This window comes from Pteropus vampyrus, unplaced genomic scaffold (assembly GCF_000151845.1).
Source record: "Pteropus vampyrus isolate Shadow unplaced genomic scaffold, Pvam_2.0 Scaffold38, whole genome shotgun sequence".
NCBI lineage: Eukaryota > Metazoa > Chordata > Mammalia > Chiroptera > Pteropodidae > Pteropus > Pteropus vampyrus.
The window spans coordinates 367,039-392,197 of NW_011888819.1; the positions used below are offsets into that span (position 1 = coordinate 367,039).

The following is a 25,159-nucleotide window of genomic DNA, read 5'->3' on the forward strand; positions in this document are numbered from 1 at the left end:
TATGGGACATGACCCAGGTAGTCCAGGCAGTCTTCTTAAAAACTGTAGAAACGACTCAGTGGGTATATGTTACAGAACATTCTTTATAGATCAAGAAATTACTTCCTGCCTGAACAGAAAGGTTCTGGGAGGATTTGTGCATTGACATTACTTACTTTAAGCTGCCAAGACATGGGTAGCTTACAGCATGCTTTACTCCTAGAAGCCAAGGGAAGTAAATTTTAAGAACATATTTTTTTGCTTATGCAGTACTGTGCCAAGAACCATAAAATAGCTCTTATTAATTTGTTCTAATTATTCATTGAACACTATGTATGTACTTCATCATTTTATATCAGAACTATAGCTTTAATAAGCAACAAAATATATCCTAAGCCTATAGGTGCAAATAGAGTAAACGTCTAAAGACTAACTAAAAGTTTAAATTACAGAAATACCTTTTCGTGGTTGCATAGTACTAGTCATTCGCCTGACATTTTGTATAACTTTCTCTGGCTTTATGGAAATAAATTCACTAAAAGGATTCAAAGAAAGTTGTTCCTTGGAGCCCAGAGGCAAAACCAATGTGGTTGCATCCAGACACAAGAACAAAGAAATCTCAAAGGCATATACTGGAAATGGTTAAGTCTTTTGCTAGTCTTCCATTATTTAATGCGGTATTGCTTCAAGTACAGGGCCAATGCCTCCACAGGAGTTCAGTAACTACTAATTGATGAAGGTAAAGAGAAAGAAAGTCAAAAATCAAAGAAAAGTCTAAGAAAAAGACTTCCCTTAACAGTAGACTGTGTTGTCACTATCGCTTCATGAGCAGTGGCATGCTGCTTATTTAAATCAAATATGCAGATAGTAATGCCTGGATTAAAATGCCCTCTTTTACCATAAACCCTGTCAACCTTTATAGTAGGGTTATTTACTTGTTTTTGTTTCCCCTTGGGATAAGCTACATTCACTCTGATGCTCTCTATGTTAGGAAACTGATGTAATGCTTGTCGAAATTCTCAAGAACGAAGTATCTTCCTCTAGACTTCATATTTGCTTAAATTAAACTACAGGAGTAAAAAGGCAAAAGAAAGAAATTTAAAATTTTAGCTACACTGATCTTAACAAGCACTCTAATGTATTTATTAAATGATCAGATTTAATGTAAATCACAGTAAAACTTGTCATGATCATGGGTGTACTTACCAGATTAAAGTTAGAACGTCTATTACCACTGAGAGAAATAGTTCCCAGAATTCTGTCTCAGGGGACAGAAATAAGCATCAGAGTAGTTCTTTCATTTTTAAGTCTACATGTTCAGCACGTGGCTTAAAGTGGGTCTACTTCCAGTTTCTTATTTCCTGGGGCTCAGCTGATGGTGGCTTGGTCCCCAGGAGTCTGGCTTATTTTCCTGCAGTGAATGGCTAGAGTAATCAAAGCACTGATCTTGACATGGTACTAGAGGGCCAGTGCTCTGGGCCCTAAGGCTACAAATGAAATGCCAGGAAATCAAAAAACAATATGCAACCCCCTGGCCCACTAAGCTTTCCTCTGGAGGACAAATATCATCTGAAGCTGTGTTTTGTTCTGAAAGATGTCAATCAGAGGTGAGTAGCTCCTATACTTCTATCAGGAAGCTGAGTGAAATGCCGATGGCCTAAATCTTTGGGGCAAAGATCGATTGACCAGTTTTTGCATGGGTTCTTCTTATGCTCCCTTATTTTTATTGCAGTTACAGTTTCATAGAATTATAATTACTTCAAAATGTGTAAGAGATCATGGAGCTTTGCTCACACAGTTGAGCAAATATACCTACTGGGGTTGTGTGATTTACTCAAGTAGAGCTGCAGCTAGAACTCAAGTCTAGTGAGTCTCATTTCCGTGCCCCATTGATTATACCTCAAAGTGTACCTCATGAGAAGTATATTAAAAACATTTAAATATATTAAGCACAACAATTTTTAATGAGCCCTAGATGTACATTTAAAGGCCACACATAGCACATTATAACATTGGATCATAAATGTGGCTTAATTTAAATTAATACACCAACTGTAGTCAACATTAATCTATCTGCAGAATTTCCACCATCTTTTAATGAAGGTTGGAATATTGTTTTTTTAAATACATGGTTTGTTGAATGTTGAATATGACTGTAGGTCCCTTGTTTTAGAGATTCAGTGGATACTTGTCTGCGGCTGTAAGTAGGTATGTTCCTTGACATTTAAACTGACGCAGGACAGAGCCAATTTCCCCAAGTGTAGGGGAGAATAAGCCCTGCACCGAGAGAAGAAGAGGGTCCTTTGGTGGAGAGAGTAGAAAGAATTCAACATACAAGCCAAAAAAGGAAAGTTTATTAGAAATGGGGTAACACTCCACAGACAGAGTGTGGTCTCCTCTCAGAGGCAGAGAGGGACCAAGAGAGATGTGGAAAGACAGTGAGCAGGGGACAGTGAGAGGGACAGTGTAAAGGCACTGAGAGAGACTCTGAGTATTCAGGAAATTCAGTTTATATGTCATTCTTTAGTTCCTGTGAGTTATAGTTTAAAAGACTTTGTTTACCCATTTCCTTTGATATGGACACACAGTGAGGAAGGGGAATAGTATATAGCATGAAAAGGTAAGAATAGGTAGAATGAAAGGCCTGCTGGCAGTTCTCAGCCTTTAATCCATGGGTTCCCCATGGTTTTAGCCATAGGGAATGACTCTTGGTGCTTGTTTCCCCTTCACAGGTATGAGAAATGAGTTGTTTGAAATACCTTTAGAAATCTTCCTTTGTTCTGAGAGTGTCCTCCTGGCCTGGCTGCAGGTAGATCAGCACATTGTAGTCTCTGAATGTAGCTTGATTAACATTTTTAATTCTTGCCTCCTCCCTACATTAAAACCACTGACTTCTGTATATCATCATTATTGAAATAGTGAGTCAGAATAGTCTGCACTGGATGCCAATACTCATCACTAAAAACTATGGGAAGCCACAGCACAAAAGGAGAAATAGTGCTAAATATGGGTACTTTGTTTAGAATCTACATTGTCATCTTATCTTTCAGTAATTGTTCAGCTAAGAGCTACAGCTGTCATTCCCTCAGAGGTTACTGTTGTTTCTACCATCTTGTTCAGTAACTCTTTCCTGCACGGGAACTTCAGAAGTGCCCTCTGCTTAGCCATTAGAGGTCATGACAGAACCCAGTTCTCGAAGCACTGCTAAGAAACCAGAAAGAAACCACCAACTGCCAACTAACATATTTGTACCCCAACCCTGTGAATCACTCCCTGTACCTCTCTGCTTGTGGTGTATCCAGAACCTGCCACACAATCATCGTCTACCTTTTTCTTTCCAAGTCTTTATTTCTACCACCCAGCGACCTGCACTCAAAACTTTGGGCTACATGGGCAATAATTGCTGTTCCGGCATTCACAGGTCTCATAGTCATCCTTCTCTGGGAAGTCTTCTTTGGCTAGTCCACTTCGGGTCTTGGCAGCTGCTGACCCCTGGTGGAGCGCTTTTGTTAACAAACAAGCTACATATTCAACCCCTTTTGCTGGAGTTCCATCTTATATCTTGATGTATTTTGAATAATCCTTTATAGTTTGCAATTCCTAAATGAAGTACCTAAACATTTCTCCCTAGCCAAGTTGGAAGAGGTGGACAGTCTTTTAGAAGACTGCATGATATGGCTATCTTGTTTGAAAGCAAATTCTAGCATACTCATATATTGCTTCACTATTCAGACACTAACTGTTTACTAAATAACCCGTGGCTCACATTCGTTCTTTTTCTCTGTCAGTTTTTTTTTCCTTTAATGACCGTTAAGCCTTCGAGATGTGTTTTCAACATGGCATCAAGTTGTTTTCTTTATCTTCTAATAACTATGATTAATCTCTACTAGTGACTGTTGTATAAATAAACACATTCACCATGATTATTTCAATACTATTATGATTTTTGCATTTATAATAAAATTTGTTTCATTAAATGATTTTTTAAATGAGTAGAGTTAGTTACAACATTGTGGAGCCACAATTTCAACTACAGAACAGAAATCTTTGGAAAGGGACCATGAGAATCATGAAAGGTCTGAGATTTTACCCTGTTTGCAAGCTAACAAGTTAACCCGTCACCGCTTCAAAGATGCCGCAGGAGACATGAGACAAGTAGGTAAGAGATAAAGGCTTTAGTATTCCTGGGAAGCCACAGTATTAGCCTTTGCACCAATTGCCTGAACCTCAATTCCCACAGAACAACTGGAAGAGGGCCAGATGACACCTGAATATGCAGTGAGTTGTTTTATAGGAATTAGGAAGTCTGGGTCGTGGACATGGTAATGGATAGCAAACATGTCTGCCATTTGCCCCAGACAGAAATACTATATCTATTTGCCAAAGCTCTTTGCTATACAAACATGCTTGAAAAGGTAATTCAGAACAGAAGGAACCAATGACTCTGCTCCCAAGACATACAGAAATGCAAGAGACCTATTGAGACATTTTTTCCCCAAATACTGATGCTTGTGTCTATACTGAACTGCTTTTGATGAGTTTTCCTGTGGGTATGCCACTGCACTGGCTACTTGGATTAGTATGACTAATAGAGGTTGCAAGCAAATCTATTCAATATGTCTCACTCAGCATTTAAGCTAGGTTATTATTAATAGGTCTCCAAGCAGCAATCAATGAGTAAAGGCTGTCTCTCTTTGTCAAAGGCTCCAATCAGAAAAATCATCAGTCACAGAGATTTGTAGCTCAAAAAGCCCCAAAGGTACTAGCATTTCTCTACAAATAGCTCTTTACAATCAAGAGAATCCCCTTTGGATTTTATGGAATGGAGAAGTACAGGCCTATAACATTTGCAACAACAAAAGTACATCGAATTGGCCCCAAAGGCCTATCCTACAGAGTCATATTATCTTCTCTTCCCTACTGTGATACATTCTAAAATCTTATTACGTGAATCCAAGTATTCCTCTATCTCCCGCTGGACTGGGTAAAATGGTGGCTTGGGTACACATATGGAAAAGAGCTATAGAAGTTTGAATCCTTCTTCCCTCAGAAGTTCCCCAGCATGTTCAAAAGAGTTCATATGGTCTCAGTCTTTCATGGGGGTGGGGGGGGGCGCAGGGAGAGAGAGAGAAAGAGAGAGCGAGAGCAAGAGAGAGAGAGCGAGAGAGAGAGAGAGAGAGAGAGAGAGAAACTAGAGTTCAATACTAGTAAGCAAAGTGCCTTTGCTTTTGTTTTTTAGCAACAAGGCTCCTGCTAGGGATTAAAATAATCTAATGTTTTTCGTCCATTCAATGCCCTATACTGGGCAGCAACATCATCATACTGACACCATTCGTTTAAACCTTGGGAATCCCTTGACTCTGCATGTTGCTTTCTAACTGTGGATCACAAAGTTTGTACCTTTGGCTACCTCAGATTTGAGACACACAATAACAGCCTTTCTTTTCCATTTTTTTTTTTAAGGAATACCTCTTAATTTGGGGCATCTATTGCACTATTATTAAAATAACATCTCTTTTTTACTTACTCGATTTCAACATAAAGGCTGAAGGAAATTTCCAAGGTGGTGGATGAACTTCAAGAAAATACCTAGAACTCTTAAAGTCAGTTTTTCATTTTACAGTGGGTCACTATCAGCATTATAAACCCAATCCAAGGCACTCAGTGCCTCATCTATGGTGTCCCATAGGAATTTTACTATCTCTGCGAAATTGCCCTGAGAGAACCAAAGCTTCAGAGACCAGAAGCCACTGTAAAACTCTATGACCTTTTTCCATCATCTCTGAATGGATGTAAGATGGTCAGGCTGCATGAGGGGGCTGAGCTGGGAGGTGGCCCAACTTTTTCCACCTTTCCTTCGTGGGAGAGGGCACATCATATTCTAATACTCCAGGAGAACCAGCTAAGGATCTAACAATTTAACTAGTTGCTGATCATAGCATTAGTGAATTTTCCTCATTTCAAGCTCAGAGTAGGTACACATGTCTATAAATGTTGTCTGAAACAAGCTACAACCTTCTGCCTACTCAGATGAATCTTTGTTCCTTTTAATACATTGGGGAAAACTTTTCTTTTGCTCAGATCAAGGTGTTGTTTGGTCAGCTGTCTGAATCTGTTGCCCAGGAGCTGGCTTTCAATCACTTCCTTAATTCTTCCTAACAGATAACAAAGTGTTAACTAATGGAAAGTAAAATGATGCCCCATTAACCATACAATTTGGTCAACATGTTCACTTTATTCCCATGGGCTTCCCTCAAATTCTGTTAATCAACCCGCAAGGTCATTTTCTTCCCTCTTTCAGAAAGATATGTCTCTGTCAACATCCATCTTTGTTTCCAGCAGGAAAGGTGAGAATGTATGGAAGTGTTTGTGAGGAAAGGAGCCAATCAGTGAAAAAATGACCCAAAGTAGTCACATAAGGGTACAGAAATCTTGTGACTTTTTAGCACATCCAGCCCATTTCTCCCCTCCCTCCTTTTTTTTTTTTTTTTTTTTTGGCTGATAGTTCTTTAAACTTCTCATGGAATAAACCATCCACTTGCTTGTTTAGATATTAGGCCTAGAAGTAATTTATTTTCTTGATATTCTGATTTTCTAAGTCAACACATAAAAGAAAGTCATCACTGGGCAAAATAGGGTAGTTAACAAATACTCTGTAATACCTGTGGTCACTCTAGCTTGAGTCTTAATTTTTTCATTTTTTTTTTGATCTTTTGCATGACTATTAAAGCCTGAAGCCAGTTCATTCATGCTCCAGCTTAAAGTTGAAATGCTACATATTAGATGGTTATTATGAAAGGTACTCTTTTCTTTATCATAAAATTAGGTTTTCCAGAGCTTCAGTGATGTTTCATACCACTTACTACTGATAAAGAATTTCTTTAAGCTAAGCTTCCTTAGCTACATAATCCAGTCTGAAAGTATTTCAGATAGGAAAGTGTCCTCCATTCTTTTCATTCCTCTGGAGAAGAACTGTTGGTGAGATAAGGTACATGTGTGGGATCAATCACCTTTTCCTTCTAACATAAAAAAAATATATAGTTACTATTTATGATAACCAACTCTCAGGTTTTTAGAGCATTTAATCACTGATTAACTTACCTGAATATAAAATAAAACCATCTCTAGAGGTATTAGTCAATGAAAGAGATGAGAGGTTTTCAAGTATTACGAGAAAACTTTTGGTGGGGAGGGGGGAACCTACTCAGCTTGGGGGGAAAAAATATTTTACTGGAACCTTGGAATAGCCTGTGATGGAGACCAGGATAAAGACTTGAATCACTTAAATGCCAGTCTTTTAACTCAAAAGAGTGATTTTCTATTTTTTATGAAGTGTAATAAATAATGCTTCAGAGGATACCAATGTTTTAGGCAACTCCAAGTCTTTGTTTGACCTTGAGTGATGTTCTATCAGGAAGGATAAATGTTTGTTAGGGCAAAACATGTATTGATTTTAGTGGGACTGCGGAGTTGCTGACAATTTATAGCATTGCTATTTGATCTCATGTTCTATTAAAAACAAACTAGAAAACCTTTATATTCTCAAAGGATATTTCTTATTGTAAAGTTTCTCCCCAGAATTCCTATGTGCCCATAGAGTCTTGAGTAAAAAGAGGCCAGGAAATGTGCTTATGCTAAGCAAGGAAATCACTGAACTAGTATTCTCTGTGACCTCAAGGTGAACTGCATTCTTCCCCTGCCTGCAAAATGTGGTATGTGAGAAAATGCTAGACAATCACTATAATAAACCTATGTTCCACCCCTCTTTTCTAGGAAGTTAGTCGATTTTTGCTTTCACTATGAAAAGCTCATAAAGAACCAAAAACATTGGTTCTAGCTTATAAAACAAAGGGCCAAAAGCATTGAAGATATGCACCTAAAACTAAATGAACCAATTAGGAGTTTTCAGAAATTAAGACAGACTCTGCCAATTTCTAATTATTTTTTTCTCAGTAGCCATTTACTATCATACACATTTATCTGCATGAAAACCTTCAATCTGATAGGAGAAATATTTAAGATAAAGTAAAAAAAAAAATGCCTGAACTGAATAAATAAAAACATGGACTAAAGTATTTTCATGCATTCGAATAAATATTTACAAAAGCAGTATGCTGGAAAAATTTAGCAATACAAACACAAATAATGCTATAATGTCTACAATATAATTATTACTGAGAAATAAAAATACGTTGTAAACCATAAAATATAAGGTATGAAATGATCAGTATAATAGGAGAGATGTAGAGCTGACATGAGTTGAAAGGGAAAAGAAATTATTTCTGGTTGGGCAAAAATGAAGACTTTCTGGTTGTGATTATGTTTCAACTGGGCTAAAGAATAAGTAGGATATGGTAAGCAGAGACAAGGTGTAAAAGCATTCAAGAATACAAAGAGGAAACCAGCAATGTGAGTGAGACATTCACTGAGAATGGCAAATAGGGGTCATCTGGAGATCCACATAAAGAAGACCCAGAGGACTTATGCTTGGCAATATGCATTGGACCCACATTTTGAACAACTTTAAATGACAACTTAAGGACCTTTGATTTTATTCCATGGGCCATAAAGAGGTATTCAATACAACTGTAGCCAAGAGAGAGACATTACCTGAGCTATATTTTACTATTAATCTCATCCTTGGGAATACGATAAAAATAGTAGTACTTGTGAAGATAATTTTATAATAGTTTAAGCCTGTGTGACTAAGAGAGTATAATACTATAATTAGAAATAAAGTTCATAGCATGGGGAATCAACTTGGGGGAAAGCACTATGTATATATAAATATTTAATTGGAAGTAAGGTGTCCCAGTGGAAATGATCTAGCAGACAACTGCAAATTCAGGAAAGAGATCAAACCAGTAATTATAAATATAGAGGGATCGGTGTAGATCTATTGATTGAACTTTTGTGATTAATGAGATGCAGATTGATAAGAATGCAGAAGAAGAGGATTAAGAATGACCTAAAATCTGGGGAATAGAATGAGAAAAGAGAGATAGATATGAATACAAAACAGGTATTCTGTGTGATAGAAATAAAACTATTTGGAGCGTTGCTAAAACAGATGTGGGACAAGGTTTCAAAATAGAGAGTATGAACAGCAACGACAAATGTGCCATAGAGTTAAGATTGAGGGCAAAAATTGACATTGACTATAGGGAATTCATCATTGGTGATTTTTAGGATAAGAGTTTAAAATATTGGTGAGACTAGAAGTTAGATTTCAAAAAAGGATGGAGAAAAGTTCACTTCAAAACATAAGGTCAGGCAAAGTTTTCTTAGATACAATATCATAAACACTTGTAGATTTAAAATGACTAAATTAGACTTTATCAAAATTAAAAATGTCAGCTCTCCAAAAAGTCACTATTACAGGAATAAAAAGATAAGCCACAGACTGGTAGAAATATCTGTAAATCATATGTCTAATAAAGGAGTTATATCTAAAATATTTAAAGAACTTTCCAAACTTAACAATAAGAAAGCAAGCAACCCAATAAAAAATGAACAAACATTGAGAATTTTCTTTACTAAAAAAGATATACAGGTAGAAAATAAGCAATGAATTTGCTCAGCATTATCACTCGCTAGCAAATTAAGACCATAATAAAATGCCACTACACACTGAATAGCATGACTAAAATTTTTGAAAGTCTGACTATATCAACTGTTGGAGAAAGTGTAAAGGAACTTGAACTCTTATACACTGCCAGTGGGAATGCAAATGATACAGTCACTTCGAAAACAATTTGACAGATACCTAAAAATTAAACATTTACTTATCATAAGATCAAATTATTCTAATCCTAGGTATTTACCCAAGATAAATGAATGCACATGTCCATTCAAAAGCCTGTACACAAATAGATAGTATTTGTGTGTTTGTAATTTTCAAAAATTGCACACAACCCAATAGTCTATCAAAATATTAATGAATAAACAAATTATGTTATATTCATACAATGGAACACTACATAGCAATACAAAGCACGAGCTATTGGTATATGCTACAAGCTGGATGAATCTAAAAAAGTATACTGAGTGAAAGAGGGAAGAAAAAAAGTATATACCGTATAGTTTTATTTTATTTAATAAAATGATAGAACATGCAAACTAACCCAGAATGGTAGAAAGATTAATGGTTGCCCGGTGATGAGAGTAAGGAGGGGTGAGGTGGGAAGGAGTGGAAAGGAAGGACTACACAGGGGCATGAGGAGATCTAGTGGATAATGAGTATAATTATTACCTTGATTTTTTGGTATATACAAATATAAAAACAGCAAATTTTGCTCTTTAAATATGTTCAGTTTATTATATGTCAATTTCATCTCAATAAAGCTGTTAAAATATATAGACAAAGAGAGGAAATTGAAAAAAACCTTGTAAATGTGAAAAGGACAGAATTTAAGGGCTTAACTATGAATAGTAGGAGGGATATCTCCACCTATACTGTTTTTAATACAAGGAAGAAAGGATATGTTAATTAACATAAAACAGTTTTTCTAAGATCATCTGGGGAAAGTTATTTTGTATGAATGAAATTGGAATGAGTGGAGCAAATTTTATACAAATCATGTACAAACCATATGTATAAACATATGTAAGAATGCTATAGTTTAGTAAAATTAAAGTTGAAAGTAAATTACAGTGTGATATACTCATCAGTCACTCCAAACTCTACATTGCTGATCAAGAAATTATTTAATTCTTCCAATGGATGATCATTTAATGATTTTACTCAGGACATCTAGCAGGGTGTGCTAAATTTAAGATGCTTCGTTATGTTGAAGGTTGCAATGGACTGACTCTAGATAATTAGTTGTCTTCTTTAAGCCAAGCTAAGGTAAATAGTAATCAGCGATATTAGAATGGGCAGAAGAAAAACTTGACAAAGTATTTTCAGTCCTTCTTAGCCTCTTTCTATCTTCTTGTGTGTGTGTGTGTGTGTGTGTGTGTGTGTGTGTGTGTGTGTTTATTCGTCGAAAGTTGGCTTTCCCTTATGAAAAAGGATAGATGGTGAGAAAAGTATATAAAAGAGATTATTGACTTGGCTAAGTAAAGGTCAATTTTTATTTGATAAAGAAAACCTAAGTTATATTTTGTAAAAGCTGTGATGTTAGTCAGCAAATATTTATTAAGAATTGACTAAGTTTTCTCACATGTGCTGAGAATAATGATCACACCTATTCAAATAGGGATGTTGTGAAGATTAAATCTCTTAATGTATATAAAACATTTAGAGCTATGTTGGGGATATAATAAGGACTCAGTAAATAATAACTAATAAGGGTTCTATAACATAGTCTAATATTATAGTTTCTATAATATAATATAATAACATAATATAATATAATATGACATATACAAATTGTTTTGTTTGTAATACAAAGGAATTTGCGTGTGAATTAAATAATAATAATTATACAGATTTAAGGCTGGAGATATATAGGTTGGTAAGGAAGTATTTCTAAGGAGGGGCTAATTTAGGGGTTAATAATTCCAAAGGAGAAAGGGGGAAGATGAATGAGAAGAGGAGGATCGATATGGACTAATTGGAGACATGAACAGACAATCCAGTAAGAAAGAAGAGAATCTCTATTGGGAATCAGAGGAGGGCTAATCAAGTGTTTAAACAGCTCTCCGTGGACAAAGAGGAGTCATTGAGTAAGAGATCCACGTGATGAAATTAATTATAGGAGTATTAATCTAAATACAATATTTAAGCTAAAGAGAAGATTTTAGCAATAGGAGTTGAGATGGCACCAAAGGAGAAAACTCCACTTAGCTGATGGTAGTGAATGAGAGAACGGATGGAGGAAATGTATGAAAAAATGTAATATGAGTAGATCAAGTGAGAAAAACATTAAAAATAGATTTCCACTCTTTCCAATCTATGTTGCAAATTAACCACAGCACTCTCTTCTTTAAATCAGTTACCAGATCACCATTCTTGTAGAACAAAATCTTTACTGCCTTGATCGAGTTAGATTCAGCATGTGAATCTAAGTTTAATTACTATAAGTTACCTCTAAGAATCCTCCATGGAAAGCACCGTGTTTTCATTTTTTCTGCCTTTACACCTTTTGCCACAACTCAAGGTGCCTTTCCCTTCCCCAACTCCCTTGCCATTTTCTTCTGGTTTTCAAAATTAAAGCCAAATGCCAATGTTCAGGTAAAGCCAATAAGCAATATTTACTGTTCTCGGTACACCATTTATAGAGCTTTATAGTGGACACTGACATAGACTGTGTATTATCTTATCATATCTACAAGTTTGGATGTGTCTGGAAGCAGAAATTGGTAGTATCTTGGTATCATTGCATACATCTATCATCATGTTTGCATATACAAGATGCTCAGTAAACATTTGTTGAATGAATGAATGCAAGCTATGTCATTTATTGGCATACCTTTATTGTTGCAATGCTCTGAGGATTCTGTGTGTCTGAGAGAGGGAAATTCAGGGTTGTTCCTAGAGTAGGAGAGATGAGGACCTCTGGTTCACTGAAGAAAGAGCAATAAAGTGGATGAACCTGAAGGAGCACACAGGCTTCACAATTCCTAAGACTATCCTTGGGCTCTTGCACCAGAAGTAGAACCTGAAATCTGTAGTTTAAATAAGTCTGGTGATGAGGGACCTGATGTTATGTCCACTTAAGCTCATCCCTTTTAGTGAACTGATGTCACTATCAAATGACATCAGTTCAATAACTTTTTATATTAAGGTACAATTTACATTCGGGGCACTTTATTTTCTGAAATTCTATGGATATGTTTGCAGTGTTATCTACCTACAATAGAAAAAAAAAATGAGGCTCATGGTGTAAAGAAATGGGTTAATGATGTCAAAGCAAGAAAATAAATCATGCTAGTATGGTATCTTGCAGTTTTAAACTTTTTCTTCCATCTCAGTATATTTTTAAATGACACTGAAAAGTAGATATTATTAATATTCCCATTATTCCATAAAATAATACTGATAGTGACCAGGAATCAGAAAAGTTATGAAATTGTCCAGGGTCACATGGTAGATGATGGTGTCACTACATTATCTATCTATCTATCTATCTATCTATCTATCTATCTATCTATCTATCTAGATATACTGCCATCTTGGATAATGGGAGAAAAAAACTTTTGAGGGTCAAGGACCCCCAAACAAATATTCAAATGTTTGAATGTCCTTTGTTCAAATGTTTTTCTTCATGTCAATTACTGTAATTTTCTCCATTTCAAGTTTTCTCATATGAATAGTAAAATTTACTATAGAGAACCATGAGGATAAAGTGATGTTACACATGTGGGTAACCCACACTACAAGGTGTTGCCCAGAATAGACACTAAATAAATGCTAGTTTCCTCTTATTCCATACCCCTCCTCTTCATGAAAAAACATTGTTTTATGCATACAACATAAACAGTATATACACACAACTATATTGCTGTGTTAATGATACAGGTGTTGCCTCTTGATTATATGAGAGAAGAACAGGCATAAAGAGCATCAACATGTAAATTTGATAAGCATTCAGTTAAATATGCCTGTGCCTATTACTAACGGCATTCAGCTGCAGCACCCAGGATTTCACAAGAAGGCTCTTGCAATGTGTACAAAGGTATCAGGTGATGAAAGCTGGCGGGCTTGGGGGAATTCCTCAAACACATGATGTACAAATCATCAAAGGGTAGTGCTTGTGATCTAAAATACTGAGATAATTTCAACGTGTTAGTATAGGACCATTCTTTTTTTTTTTTTTTTTTCATTTTCCTATTTCTGGTAGTAAAATAGTCCTACATTGGCTCACAGAGAAACCAATCTTGTATTTCAGAGATTCTATTTCTCTTGGACAGAGGGAGACTCAGTAAGTGTGAGTGCATCCAGTGAACATTAAAATATAAGAAAATGGTTTACATTGAATTTTAGCTAAAGGAAATTAGAAATTTGATCTAACAGATAATTAAAATTCCTATTAACATAGTCACTGAAGCCACTACATATATTGGTATATAATAAAGACATTGGGATGGTTGAAGCAAAAACACAATCATACATTTTTTAAACCAAGTTTACCAGAAAATATATACCCAGATAGCCTTTAAAGTGCTCATACTTAGAAAACCTCTACATTTATTCTGATATCTGCTATCATCCATGTAAAGTAGTTTAGAATCTCCTTTTTGGAAATTGATACCAGAATCAATGTAAAAAGTAAAATGACATTCATGTCCATATCTTAATTATTATGTCTATTTTTTTTTACCAAGAACATTAGTTTTCAGTTGGAACATGAGTAACCATGAATACATATTTCTATAATAACTATGAAAAATGTTATGTTGTTCAACTTTCCTGATCGGGTCCCGTTGATTTGCTTTTGTTTATTGTAGGATCCATTATTTAACCTCAACATATTTATCTATATTAAAAATACTTTAAACATAAACCAGCTTTCAGCTTGACTTGGTTTGTTTATTTATTGAAACAAATTAGAGGAGCATGACCTTTCATACTAAAGATATTTTGATGGGAAGTTAAGTTCTACCAGAATTCTAAAATAAAGCAAAGCATATGTTTAAACACATTGAAAATTTCCATTTTATACTACTTTTTAAACTCTCTCTGTCCTAAACCACACTGGCAATAAGTTTTTTCTCATTCTTTTCCAACATACTTGCTTTTAAGTTCTTACTTTGGTAATTTTCCAAAAAACTAGAATTTCTCCCCAAAGGAAAATAATTTGCTAGTATTTCAAAGAAGTTTGCTACAACTTTTAAAGACAATTCCAAGAGCATAATTCTATGAATGTTTATGCAATGGGGCTTATAACTGGAAGCAATGAATGACCTCCAAAAGCGGCTGTTTTGGTTGGATAATTTGAGAGGGCGAGACTGTGTTTCACATATATGTAATCAACAGGAGGCATAGCGAGGAACATTCAGTTTTATGGGAGGTGGGAGCACTATTTCTGGACCATAATAAAGAGTGCTGATGCAGCCTCACACAACAAGGAAGAGAGTCTGTATACAGAATCACTGCCTTCTAGGGATATATAAGGAATCAAGTCAAAAGAGGAGCACAAAGAAACTTGAGACCCTCGTTTCTTGCCAATCACCCACAGCCTGCTCAGTAAACCTCACCATGTCTTGCTCCAACTCCTGCTCTGGAAACCAGAGTTTGGGATTCCTCAGAAATCCTTGTTATATTCCTCTCACCTCTTCCTTTGCCCTCTGCTCTACAAATGTGAGCCGTGGAGGCGTCCTCTGCTTGCCCAGCAGCTGTCAAGACCATACCTGGCTCATGGACAATTGCCAAGAGACCTGCAATGAACCAACCAGCTGCCAGCCACCCAACTGTGAGCCCAGCAACTATGAAACTTCTTGTTGCCCTTCTACTGCTCACTGTGGGCCCAGACTCTGCCCAGGAACCAGCTTTCTTCCTGCTGCTTCTTACATCTCCAGTTCCTGCCTCCCAGTATCCTATGTGTCCAGCAGCTGTCGACCCCTGAGCCTCTTCACTTATGGTTGCCGCCCTGTAGGTTGGAAGCCCTGTGGTTCTCAATCACTTAGTGTTGTGTCCAGCAGCCTCAGACCTCTGCGTCCTCTTTTCAGTGGATGCCAACCTCTGACACATGTGTTCAGCCCTTGTCGTCCATCTTGCTTTGCATTGGGAGGCCAGTAGTTTCCTTGTTCCAGCTGCTAATCGTGCTGAATCCAGGACAAAAATTCCACATTTAAGGACTTTTGCTTCTTTTCTGGTAGTGACTGCCTCTTCCTGTGTTCATTGTACCTGATCTAATGCAAGCTGCTCCTATCACATTTTTCTCTTTTTTTCATCTCTTCTTGACATAAAATTATTTGGTTTACAATACTATTTGTTGTCACTCGGGTGTGGAAAGAATTTATTTGGTTTGTATTGTAATAAATTAGATGAAGTCATAATTAAGAATCTGATTCTTCAGTTTGTCTTTTATTACTTTATTGAAAACCAGAAACTGCTTGTAAGATAGTGAACAGGACATGGGATACCCAACCACATGTTCTTATCTGACAGTAGGGGAATGGCTTGATGGTTTATTCCTCAAGCTGCTTTCTAAATCTCTGAGCCTGTGCACTTAAGAGATCCAAAAGCTCTTGGTGGGAGTCATTTTGAAAAGGCAAGATTAGGAATCATCTCCTTATCACTCTCTTCCAGTGAACACCCACCAGGATGCCCTTTCTAATTGCAAACTGAATCATATTTTACTCCTGTTTAAGCCTTTGGTAGCTTCCTGTGATCTACTTTCATAAAATAATAATGCAAACTCCTTACAATGACATCAGGTCCCCTCACTGTCTTCCTCTCTCCCACTTCTCTGGCCTCATCCCCTTCTCAATTTTGCAAATTCTAAGCTCTTGCTTACATGCTGACTTACATGAAGGTCCTCAAACATGTTGCTTTTTGTAAGCCCCCACCCTTTTGCATATCTCATCATCGAGACCAAGATGCACTTCTCATCTAATTTGAAAAAATCATACTCACTTTTAAAAACACTCACTTTAAAAAATCATATATTATGTAACGTATCTGAATTAAAGATACGTTTTCCCTCACTCAACATAAAATGTATAGGGAGATATATTTCACAAGCTAAAGTAAAACTAAACTAAAGGCAAGAGTATTCATGTTTTTGAGGAACTGAAATATCTAGAAACTATGTCAGCATGCAAGAAAAACAATGCTCCAAGGAGCTAGCTAGCATCTGTTCCCTTTAGAGAAGACATATGCCCTGGTTGTAAGAAGCCATTCCTTCTTATGGCCTTCCTGACACTGGAGCTAAGTGCTAGTTCCTCTTACCATCATATTCATGCTCTGTTTGAAAATCCATTCTAGTTCATTCCTTTGCCTTATCTGTCTGGCTTTTCCAGATATTTTGAGTTTGCTATAACTCTACCTTTTATTTTTTGAAGACTTTCTCAGGTCCTCTTCTTTTTTCATACCCTAATGAGTAAATCACATGGACTTAGCCTATCTTTTATCTCAGACATATTTCTATTATTGCTCTCATTGGACTGTTTGTTTTAAAATAATTTTAAATGAGAATTTTGTTGCAATGTAACATACATACTAATTTGTGCAGAAATCATACTTAATTATTATTTTAAAGTGTGCTCTTTTGCTTAAAAACAACAACAACAACAACAAAACAATTTCCAGTAAAACAGTATGCCACGTTATGCCAGGCCAGCAGCAACCTAGTGTTTACTTGATTGCATCATTTTCTCTTGTGCTTGATTTAATCTCGTGTTGTTTCATACAGTAACATGCTGCATAGGCTTGTAGCCTAGGAGCAATAGCCTCTACCATATAGCTTCGGTGTGCAATAGCTATGCCATTTAGGTTTGTCTAAGTACCCTCTGTGATGTTCACACAATGACAGAAAATCACCTAATGATGCATTTTCCAGAAAGTATCCTTGTCAAGTGGTGCAAGACTGTAGACTTGTGTTTGTGAGACTGTTCGATTCTGTTATGCATAACAATAGTCTGTTTATTTTCCTTGATGTATAATATTTAAGGTACTATGACAGCAAAATGTGTTTATTCTACTGTTAATGATCAATATGAGTTGTTCCCAGTTTGGACTTATAAGAAATGATGTATAGCAAACTCTTTTATTCTTCTGTGTACCTTTTGATATACATATAAAGATATTTGTATTGGGTAACAGATTTAGGAGTAGAATTGATAAATTATGTGGGATGTGCTTGTTCAGCTTTATGCTACACCATGACAAAGTTATGCCCTACAGTGATACCAATATTGATTTCTGCTATCAGAGCATGAGAATTGCTCTACATCCTCATCAATATTTGCAATTGTCGGTCTTTTTAAGTTAAGCCATTCTAGGGAGAATAACAAATGTTGGTTTTGTTTTGAATTTCCCTGATGACTCATTAGATTGAGAACATTTTTGTGTGCGCATGAAATAACAATTTGTGTTTTTTGCTCATGCTTTTAATTGGTATATCTGTTTTTAGTAAGAAAATAGTTCCTTATGTAATCTATATGTTAGCTCTTTGTTGGGAGTATATATTTTTAATAACTTCCTCCAGATTAGTGCCTGTCTTTTCACTTAATGGTGTTTTTAGATTAATAGAAGGTCCTTATTTTAAGCTGTTGCAATTTATCAAACTTTTATTTATGGTTAGTATTTTTTTTGTACTTTTCAAGAAATCTTTGTTTACTCAAAATTAATTAAAATACTACATGTTAAATTTAGAAACTTTTTTTTTTTGTTTTACCTTCAACATTTAAATATACCATTGATGTAAAATTGATACTTGTGTGTGTTGTGTAGTAGGGTCTAAAATTCCAGTTGAACAACCATTATCTCCTAAAAAAAAAATCTCCTCTTCCAACTATATTACATTTCAGTGCTTTTTTTTTTTTCCATAAATTAAGTATCTATATATGGGTGTGTTTATATCTAGATATTTTTTAACTCTGTTCTAGTCACTATTATTTTTACATCAATATCATGCTAATTTTTCACTGTTTTATTTGCATTTCTGAACATTCCTCTAGACTTTGAGCTCTTTGAAGGCTGCCTTTATGTCAATATATGGCCAGGCTCTCTGTAAATGCTTATTGACTTGAATTTAAGTAAATTATGTTTTGGTCAGTTGGTTTTAGAAGCTAGAAAAAGAAGTATTTAGATTTAGGTTAGGACTGATGAGAAATTCCACATCTCCCCACCCGCTTTGAAGTTTTATTCTGTGCTGTATCTAATATACTTAACTAGATAGAACTTGCTATTATTTATACATTATCCCACATGTGATAATTATGTGTTGCCAGTATGGGTCATGTTTCTTATTTAATTACCTTAATATCCGGCAAGGTAGTTATAACTGTTCTTAATTTAGCCAAAATTATGCAGATTGTTAATTACCAATCTGGAATTTATTTCCAAGGTTTCTTAAAGTTCTCTAGTAAACTACATTATGATGATTAAACAAAAATTTGTTTATTTGAGCTAATTAATTTCCAGGTCACTATATTAGATGATATTTATTGCCTTTGGGATTCATAGGCATATTTTGTATGGCTAAAATAAGTGGAGGATAGGTACTTAGGCTCTTTTTTTCACAAAAAGTAATTATTCTTTACTAACATCCAAGCGCCAATTTGTTGATTGATCTTAATCCTCTGGCATAGCCATCTTCAAACTGAATGCCACAAGCACTGACTTCCTTTTGTCATAACATGAGCTCAAACAATATATTGCCTTCCTCGATGAACTCTAATCAAGAAAGCATGTTAGGTCTCCATCATAACCAATTATGAAGCATTGTCCCTGAAGTTCAAAATCAGACAGAATCATCTTGTTCCTTATCTTGCCCAAATTGATTGAAGAAAAATTTAACTTCATCTAGGCACTGAAGTTTAATGATTTCTGAGGTAAATTAAGAGGATAAAAATACCACACCAACAATATTTTGCTGCCTCTCCAACTTTCCTATTCTTAATTCCATATGTGAGTATAAACCACCTCTAGTTCTCAATATAAATCGAGCATTTTCAGATCTAACTATACAATGGAAAAGAAGAAACATACAAGGTAATGTTATGTGGCCCACACATAACACATTGCTTGTTCCTATTTGTGCTAACAGCAGTTGTGTTGATGAGTCTTCATTCTCCATTAAAATAGAAGAGCATTTTCCATTTTCTTTATGAAATTCTTATTGGTAGATTAATGTCTGGTATTGTCAAGTCAGCATGAGCTGCATCTCTAGAGGTGATGATGGCCTGCAGGATATATCTGTAATATAAATTTATAAATTGACTACCGAACTTTCTGGACTGCAGGGTGAAAAGGCTGCTATATTTTAAAGCATACTAGACATTTTGTTTTTTGTAGAGAAACTTATTCTCCATTACTCTATTTATTATTAAGATGAAACAGTGCAGTAACACATAACACTTCTATTTCTTTTCCAGTAGTGTGGGGATAGGGTGAAAAACAAGAAGCAAAAGAAAGAAAGGGAGAAAAAGGGATTGAAAAGAAAAAAAAAAAAAACAGGGTAGAATCTGAAACAATGTTGAAGCTACAACTTAATATCTTTGTTGCAAATTTTATCTCCAAATGCATTCATTCAACATCATTTGTTTACTAAATATTTTTTAGCTGTTACTGTATGCTGGGCACTATTCTAGGTACTGACCATAATTTACATGGATACCTAGACTAGTAAACCTTTTATGGCTTTAAACAGGCGGTTCAATTTCCACGTTACTGCTTTGGCATCTGGAAGCAGAACTCTAATAAAACGCTAATCCAATGCGTTACTCTACAACCTATCCGTCAAATGTCAAAGCAATCTGATATGTGTGTGGAGTTGGGGGACATTTTCTGAAACAGATAAAATTTACAGAAAATTGAATGAAAGCTTTCTCTGGCAATGAACTCTTTTCAATGGAAAATAGTTTCTGTCTTAAGATCTGGAACGCAGTGTGTTTGCTTTTATGTGTGCAGAGCTAATCAGAGACTTTGGGAATTGTTGGATGCCTAAGAGATTTTCACGTCCAGTGGATCTGTAACCAGGCTTTGCAGAAGTATCTGCAAAGTGAATCAGGTTCTTGAGTTCAATTACAGCTCTCCGAATATGAATCTCTAAGTGATAGGTCCAAGAATCTGTTTCATCTATTTATTTTTCCCTAAAAACTCACCATAATTTCAAAGCAAAGTTTGGTTTGGTAATAAAGAATCAATCTAAACTACTCTTTCTAGCTGCTTATTTTCTTCTGGGTTCTTAGAAGAGGATTTCATTTTGTGAACTATTTTTAACAAGTTGATGTTAAAATTGACAATTGAGGTCCAAAAACTAGATAGGTAAACAATTAATAAAAATACACAAAATTAGAAACCTCACCAGTCATCTAAAAATTCATATTGGATGTCGTTTTTTTCAATAATAAGATGTCGTTTTTTTCCATATTAAATCGACAAAATTAAATAATGGTAACAATATCCAATTATATTGAGAATTTGGTGAATCAGATACTCATGTATTGTGTTGGAAGTGTAGATTGGAAAACATGTATCAAAAGACTTTAAAATGTATTGTGAATTGAGTAGTTAAGGCCTTTTACAAAATAATAAACTAAATAGAAATAAAGCAGGAAGGTTTCAATGGAAAAGAGCAGCCTTTAAACAAATCCTACTGAATTCACTGGTTGTCATGGGGATCTATGAAAATACTTGCAAAAAATCTCAGGCCTTTGAGATTTTACTTCAGGTAGGGAGTATTTTTAAATTTTACATGTTGGCATTTTTTTAATGGGGATATTTACATGTGAATACTATCTGGATATAATTTCAGAATAAATTCAGTATTTTATCTTGAAGGGTATAGTTTATAAAATCTCACCGCATTGTGTATATTTTCCTCATTTTGCTGATATCCAGAATTGTGAAAATTTCACAGACGAGGAATTATTCTTGTTTTCTGAGCTACTGGCTTATTTTTTCGCATTTTGTACCCACCACTTATGGATAAAAACACATGTTATGTTCTCTCTCCCGTCTCACAGCACATCCTGGAGAAGGAATTCCATTTCAGCTAGTTATAACCCTGGCACTTTGCTGGAAGTAATAACAGAAATAAGGGTACATATCTGGAACAGGAGTGTTTGAAAATACGAGTAAAACTTTATGAGAAGATTGATAGGTGTTTTCATTGGCATCTGAACAACTATTAATAGAATGTTGTCAGGTAAAAGAATCTTAGCAAGACAGAGGTGAGTGTGTCTATGGCATTTCCAGGATTCAGTGAGCAGATACAGAAAATTTGCCTAGAAAGACGGAATCACATTTGAAAAAGTCTCTACAACTTGTCTGAAATTCACTCTGTTAACGTCATGTCTTTTGGCAACAGCCTTTCGAGAAATGATAGCCCCTTCTCTTTGGAGAGTTATTGCTATATTCCTCATCTGTTGTTCTCTGCTCTGGAAGAGCGATTTCTGGAGATGTCCTCTGCTTAATCAGTAGTTGCCAACCTGGTTCTTGGACTACTGCCAAGAGCACTGTGGTGAGCCTATCAGCTGCACTTGAGAATTTTGAAGAGTATTGGTCAAGAATTTTACACAATGTTCTTGATTTATTTGCCTGATGTCTGCCCTTCCCCCGCTCAAGATTAGATTGGGTTTATGGGTTTTAAAGAGAAATACCATAGAGGTAAAGTTCTATATTAAGAATACATACAGCCAATATGACCTATCGTTATTGATGTTAACCTTCATCCCTTGGCTGAGGTCATGTATTTGTCACGATTTTTCACTGTAACATATTTGTTCTTTTCTCCTCTATCCATACTGTGCTTTTCAAAAGGAAGTTACTGTGTGGAGTCCATACATAAGTGCAGTTACATTCCACTTATTGGAGAGAGAAACATCTATGTGTATTATTTGGAATCCTTTTTTATAGGAGATTTGCCTATTCTCCCCCTACTTACTATTTATGCAAGATTTATTATATCAGTATGGACACATGGCTATATATTTCATACTTTGAGATATAAACTAATATGTTATTTATTCTATTGATCTAATTGTTCCAGTTTTGGTTGTGAGGAGCCCTTTCAGTTAGCTCCTGTGTATCTTTGACATACCTTTGTAATTGTTTGTTTTACTTTTGTTTTTGATCACTTTTTACTTTCTAACATAAAAAAGATCCTACGGTTTCACTTTGTATATTCCCTATGAGGAATACACACACACACACACACACACACACACACACACACACACACACACACACACACACTGTATTCCACAGGAACAGGTCCTGTTTTAATCTTGCAGATTCATTGGGCATTTGGTCTTAAGAAGGCACTGATTAGGTAAGTTTCATCAAGATGTTCTTAATTGTAAACTTACACTTACATCATAATTACTTATCCATTTTTGATGTATGATGTGATAGCATGCTTGACATATTGAATAGGAACCTTTATGAAGAATAAGAGAAAATCTAAAGGACATAGATGATCACCTGTTGCATATATACAATTATACAATGGAAATACCATTCTGGATGGTGTCAACACAGAAATAAATATTTGTTAGCTGAGAAGTTACACTCCTTTCAGATGCTGCATTCAAGAGACCCCTGGCAGAGTATTACTATGTGTTTTACTTGAAAAAAAAAAAAAGCAAAATAACTGCTTGAGAATAAAGTATATATGTTCCATGGAAAAAAGTTTAAAAAGTGGGACTTCTTTGGCTGAAAGTAAAACTTGACATTTCTTTTTCATGAAAGGTATCTTGAGAAATTGTTCTTTATTCTCAAAATGATGATATGTGAAAAAAAGGATTAAAATAAAACAGAAATGGTGATTGTTGGGCGTAAATAAGATACATAAGAAAAATATAACTACAATAGGGTATAAAATATGAGATCTGGATTTAAATGTATTTAAAAAGAAGGTCAACTGATTTCCTTTATGCATTAGATATTTATCTATATGAAAATACAGGCTCATATAGAGATGATTTGGACTTCCACTTTTAGCCAATACGGGGTGACAGGGACAGGATTTATTCTTCCATCTAAAATAATCATAATGTTAGGTAAAGAATTGGAAACATGTGTTTTCAGGACAATCGGCAAAGAAGGACTTGATCTCTGAGACAGAGAGGAGAGAGTTTAAACAGAAAGAGAGTTCCAAAGATCTGCAGAAGGTCCACCAAAACCATTACAGTATCTTACCGATCAGTGCATGAAATACACAAAACTTGGGATTGGGCCACCTGAAAGAACTGGAGGAGAAATTTTCAGAGCTCGCAGGGGGCTGGGGATTGCTCATGTTCACACCAGACAGAATAGAAAAGCGAAGGTTTTCCATTGGCGCTGGGGCAAAAGTAGATTAAATGGGTCCTTTAGTCCCATTTGTGGTGCTTAAAAGCAAGACCCAGAAGGACAAAACTGCTTTCAAGTAACTTAACTGTGGCTCAGAACAAAGCTCATGGATATTTATAGAAATATAAAAATATACAACACACAGAAAGTTAAATCATAGTATCTGGCACCTAATAAAAATTACCAGGCCTGCAAAGAAGCAGGAAAATAAGACCTATAATAAAGGAGAAAAACAAATCAATCAAAGCAAACCTGGAAATGACACAGATGATAGAATTATTAGACAAGGGCATTAGAATGTTAGGACACCTATATTCCATATGTTTAAGAAGCTAGAGGAGAGACCATTCTTGTTAAATAAATGGAAGATATAAATAAAAGCCAAATGAAAGTTACAGAGAGGAAAACTATGAGAGCAGTGGAAAATAATGAATAACATTAACAGAAGATTAGACACTGTAGAAGAAAAACCATTAATAAATTTCAAAACACAGCAATAGAAACTATCCAGAATAAAACTCAGAGGAAAAATAAAACACTGAATAAAATGAAGAAACAGGTGATTTATTGAGGTCTCTCCTAGCTTCACAGATTCATGATATAAAATACAGATAGAGCTACAGTAGACAACAAAATCTTGTCCTCTCTCATATTCAGCTATAATTGACACTAATCCTTTCATTTCCACGGCCTAAAAAAATCCTGTACCATCTGCAATTTCTACTAATTCCCTGGGGATTATTCTTCTGTTTGCTTACTGCTCCTGCTGTCACTTGTTCACTCACCATTCGCCCAGAAGCTATACACAGCCCTTCACTACTTTCCAAAAGAAATGAGTTAATAATATTACCGTGAACATTGCTCACATGGTGCATCATTGAACAGTGCATACGTCATGTCCCTTTTCCGTATCTGCCCCTCTGTTCCCTTTCTCCAGTCTCCTCTAATTTGGATTGATTCTGAGAATAAATATGGCTCATTCTTCAATGAAGTGAAATTCAGCCCTCTCCAAACCTTATCCCCAAACTGAGACATATAAACCAATTCATGTGCCCAAAAGAACAAACTGACATCCATGTAAGTAAATCCATCTTAGAAGGCAGTTGAACAGGGCACAAATAGGATAGTGTTTTGTTTTTGTTTTTGTTTTTTCTGTTATATTTCTGTGGCCTCAGGGGAGAAATAATATTTTTTAATTATTTTTTTTTTTACTTTGACATTTTATCTACAAAGAAACTTGTAAATACAATATATTGGAGGTAAGTTAGCATT

The 25,159-nt window shown here is 35.4% G+C and overlaps 1 protein-coding gene across 1 annotated transcript; it reads left to right on the top strand.

Moving 5' to 3' along the window:
- Positions 1–15,124: 15,124 nt before the first annotated feature.
- LOC105290829 (keratin-associated protein 26-1) lies at positions 15,125–15,664 on the top strand. Its single transcript, XM_011358240.1, has one exon. The coding sequence runs from the start codon at positions 15,125–15,127 to the stop codon at positions 15,662–15,664; it is 540 nt and encodes a 179-aa protein (XP_011356542.1).
- The last annotated feature ends 9,495 nt before the right edge of the window (positions 15,665–25,159 follow it).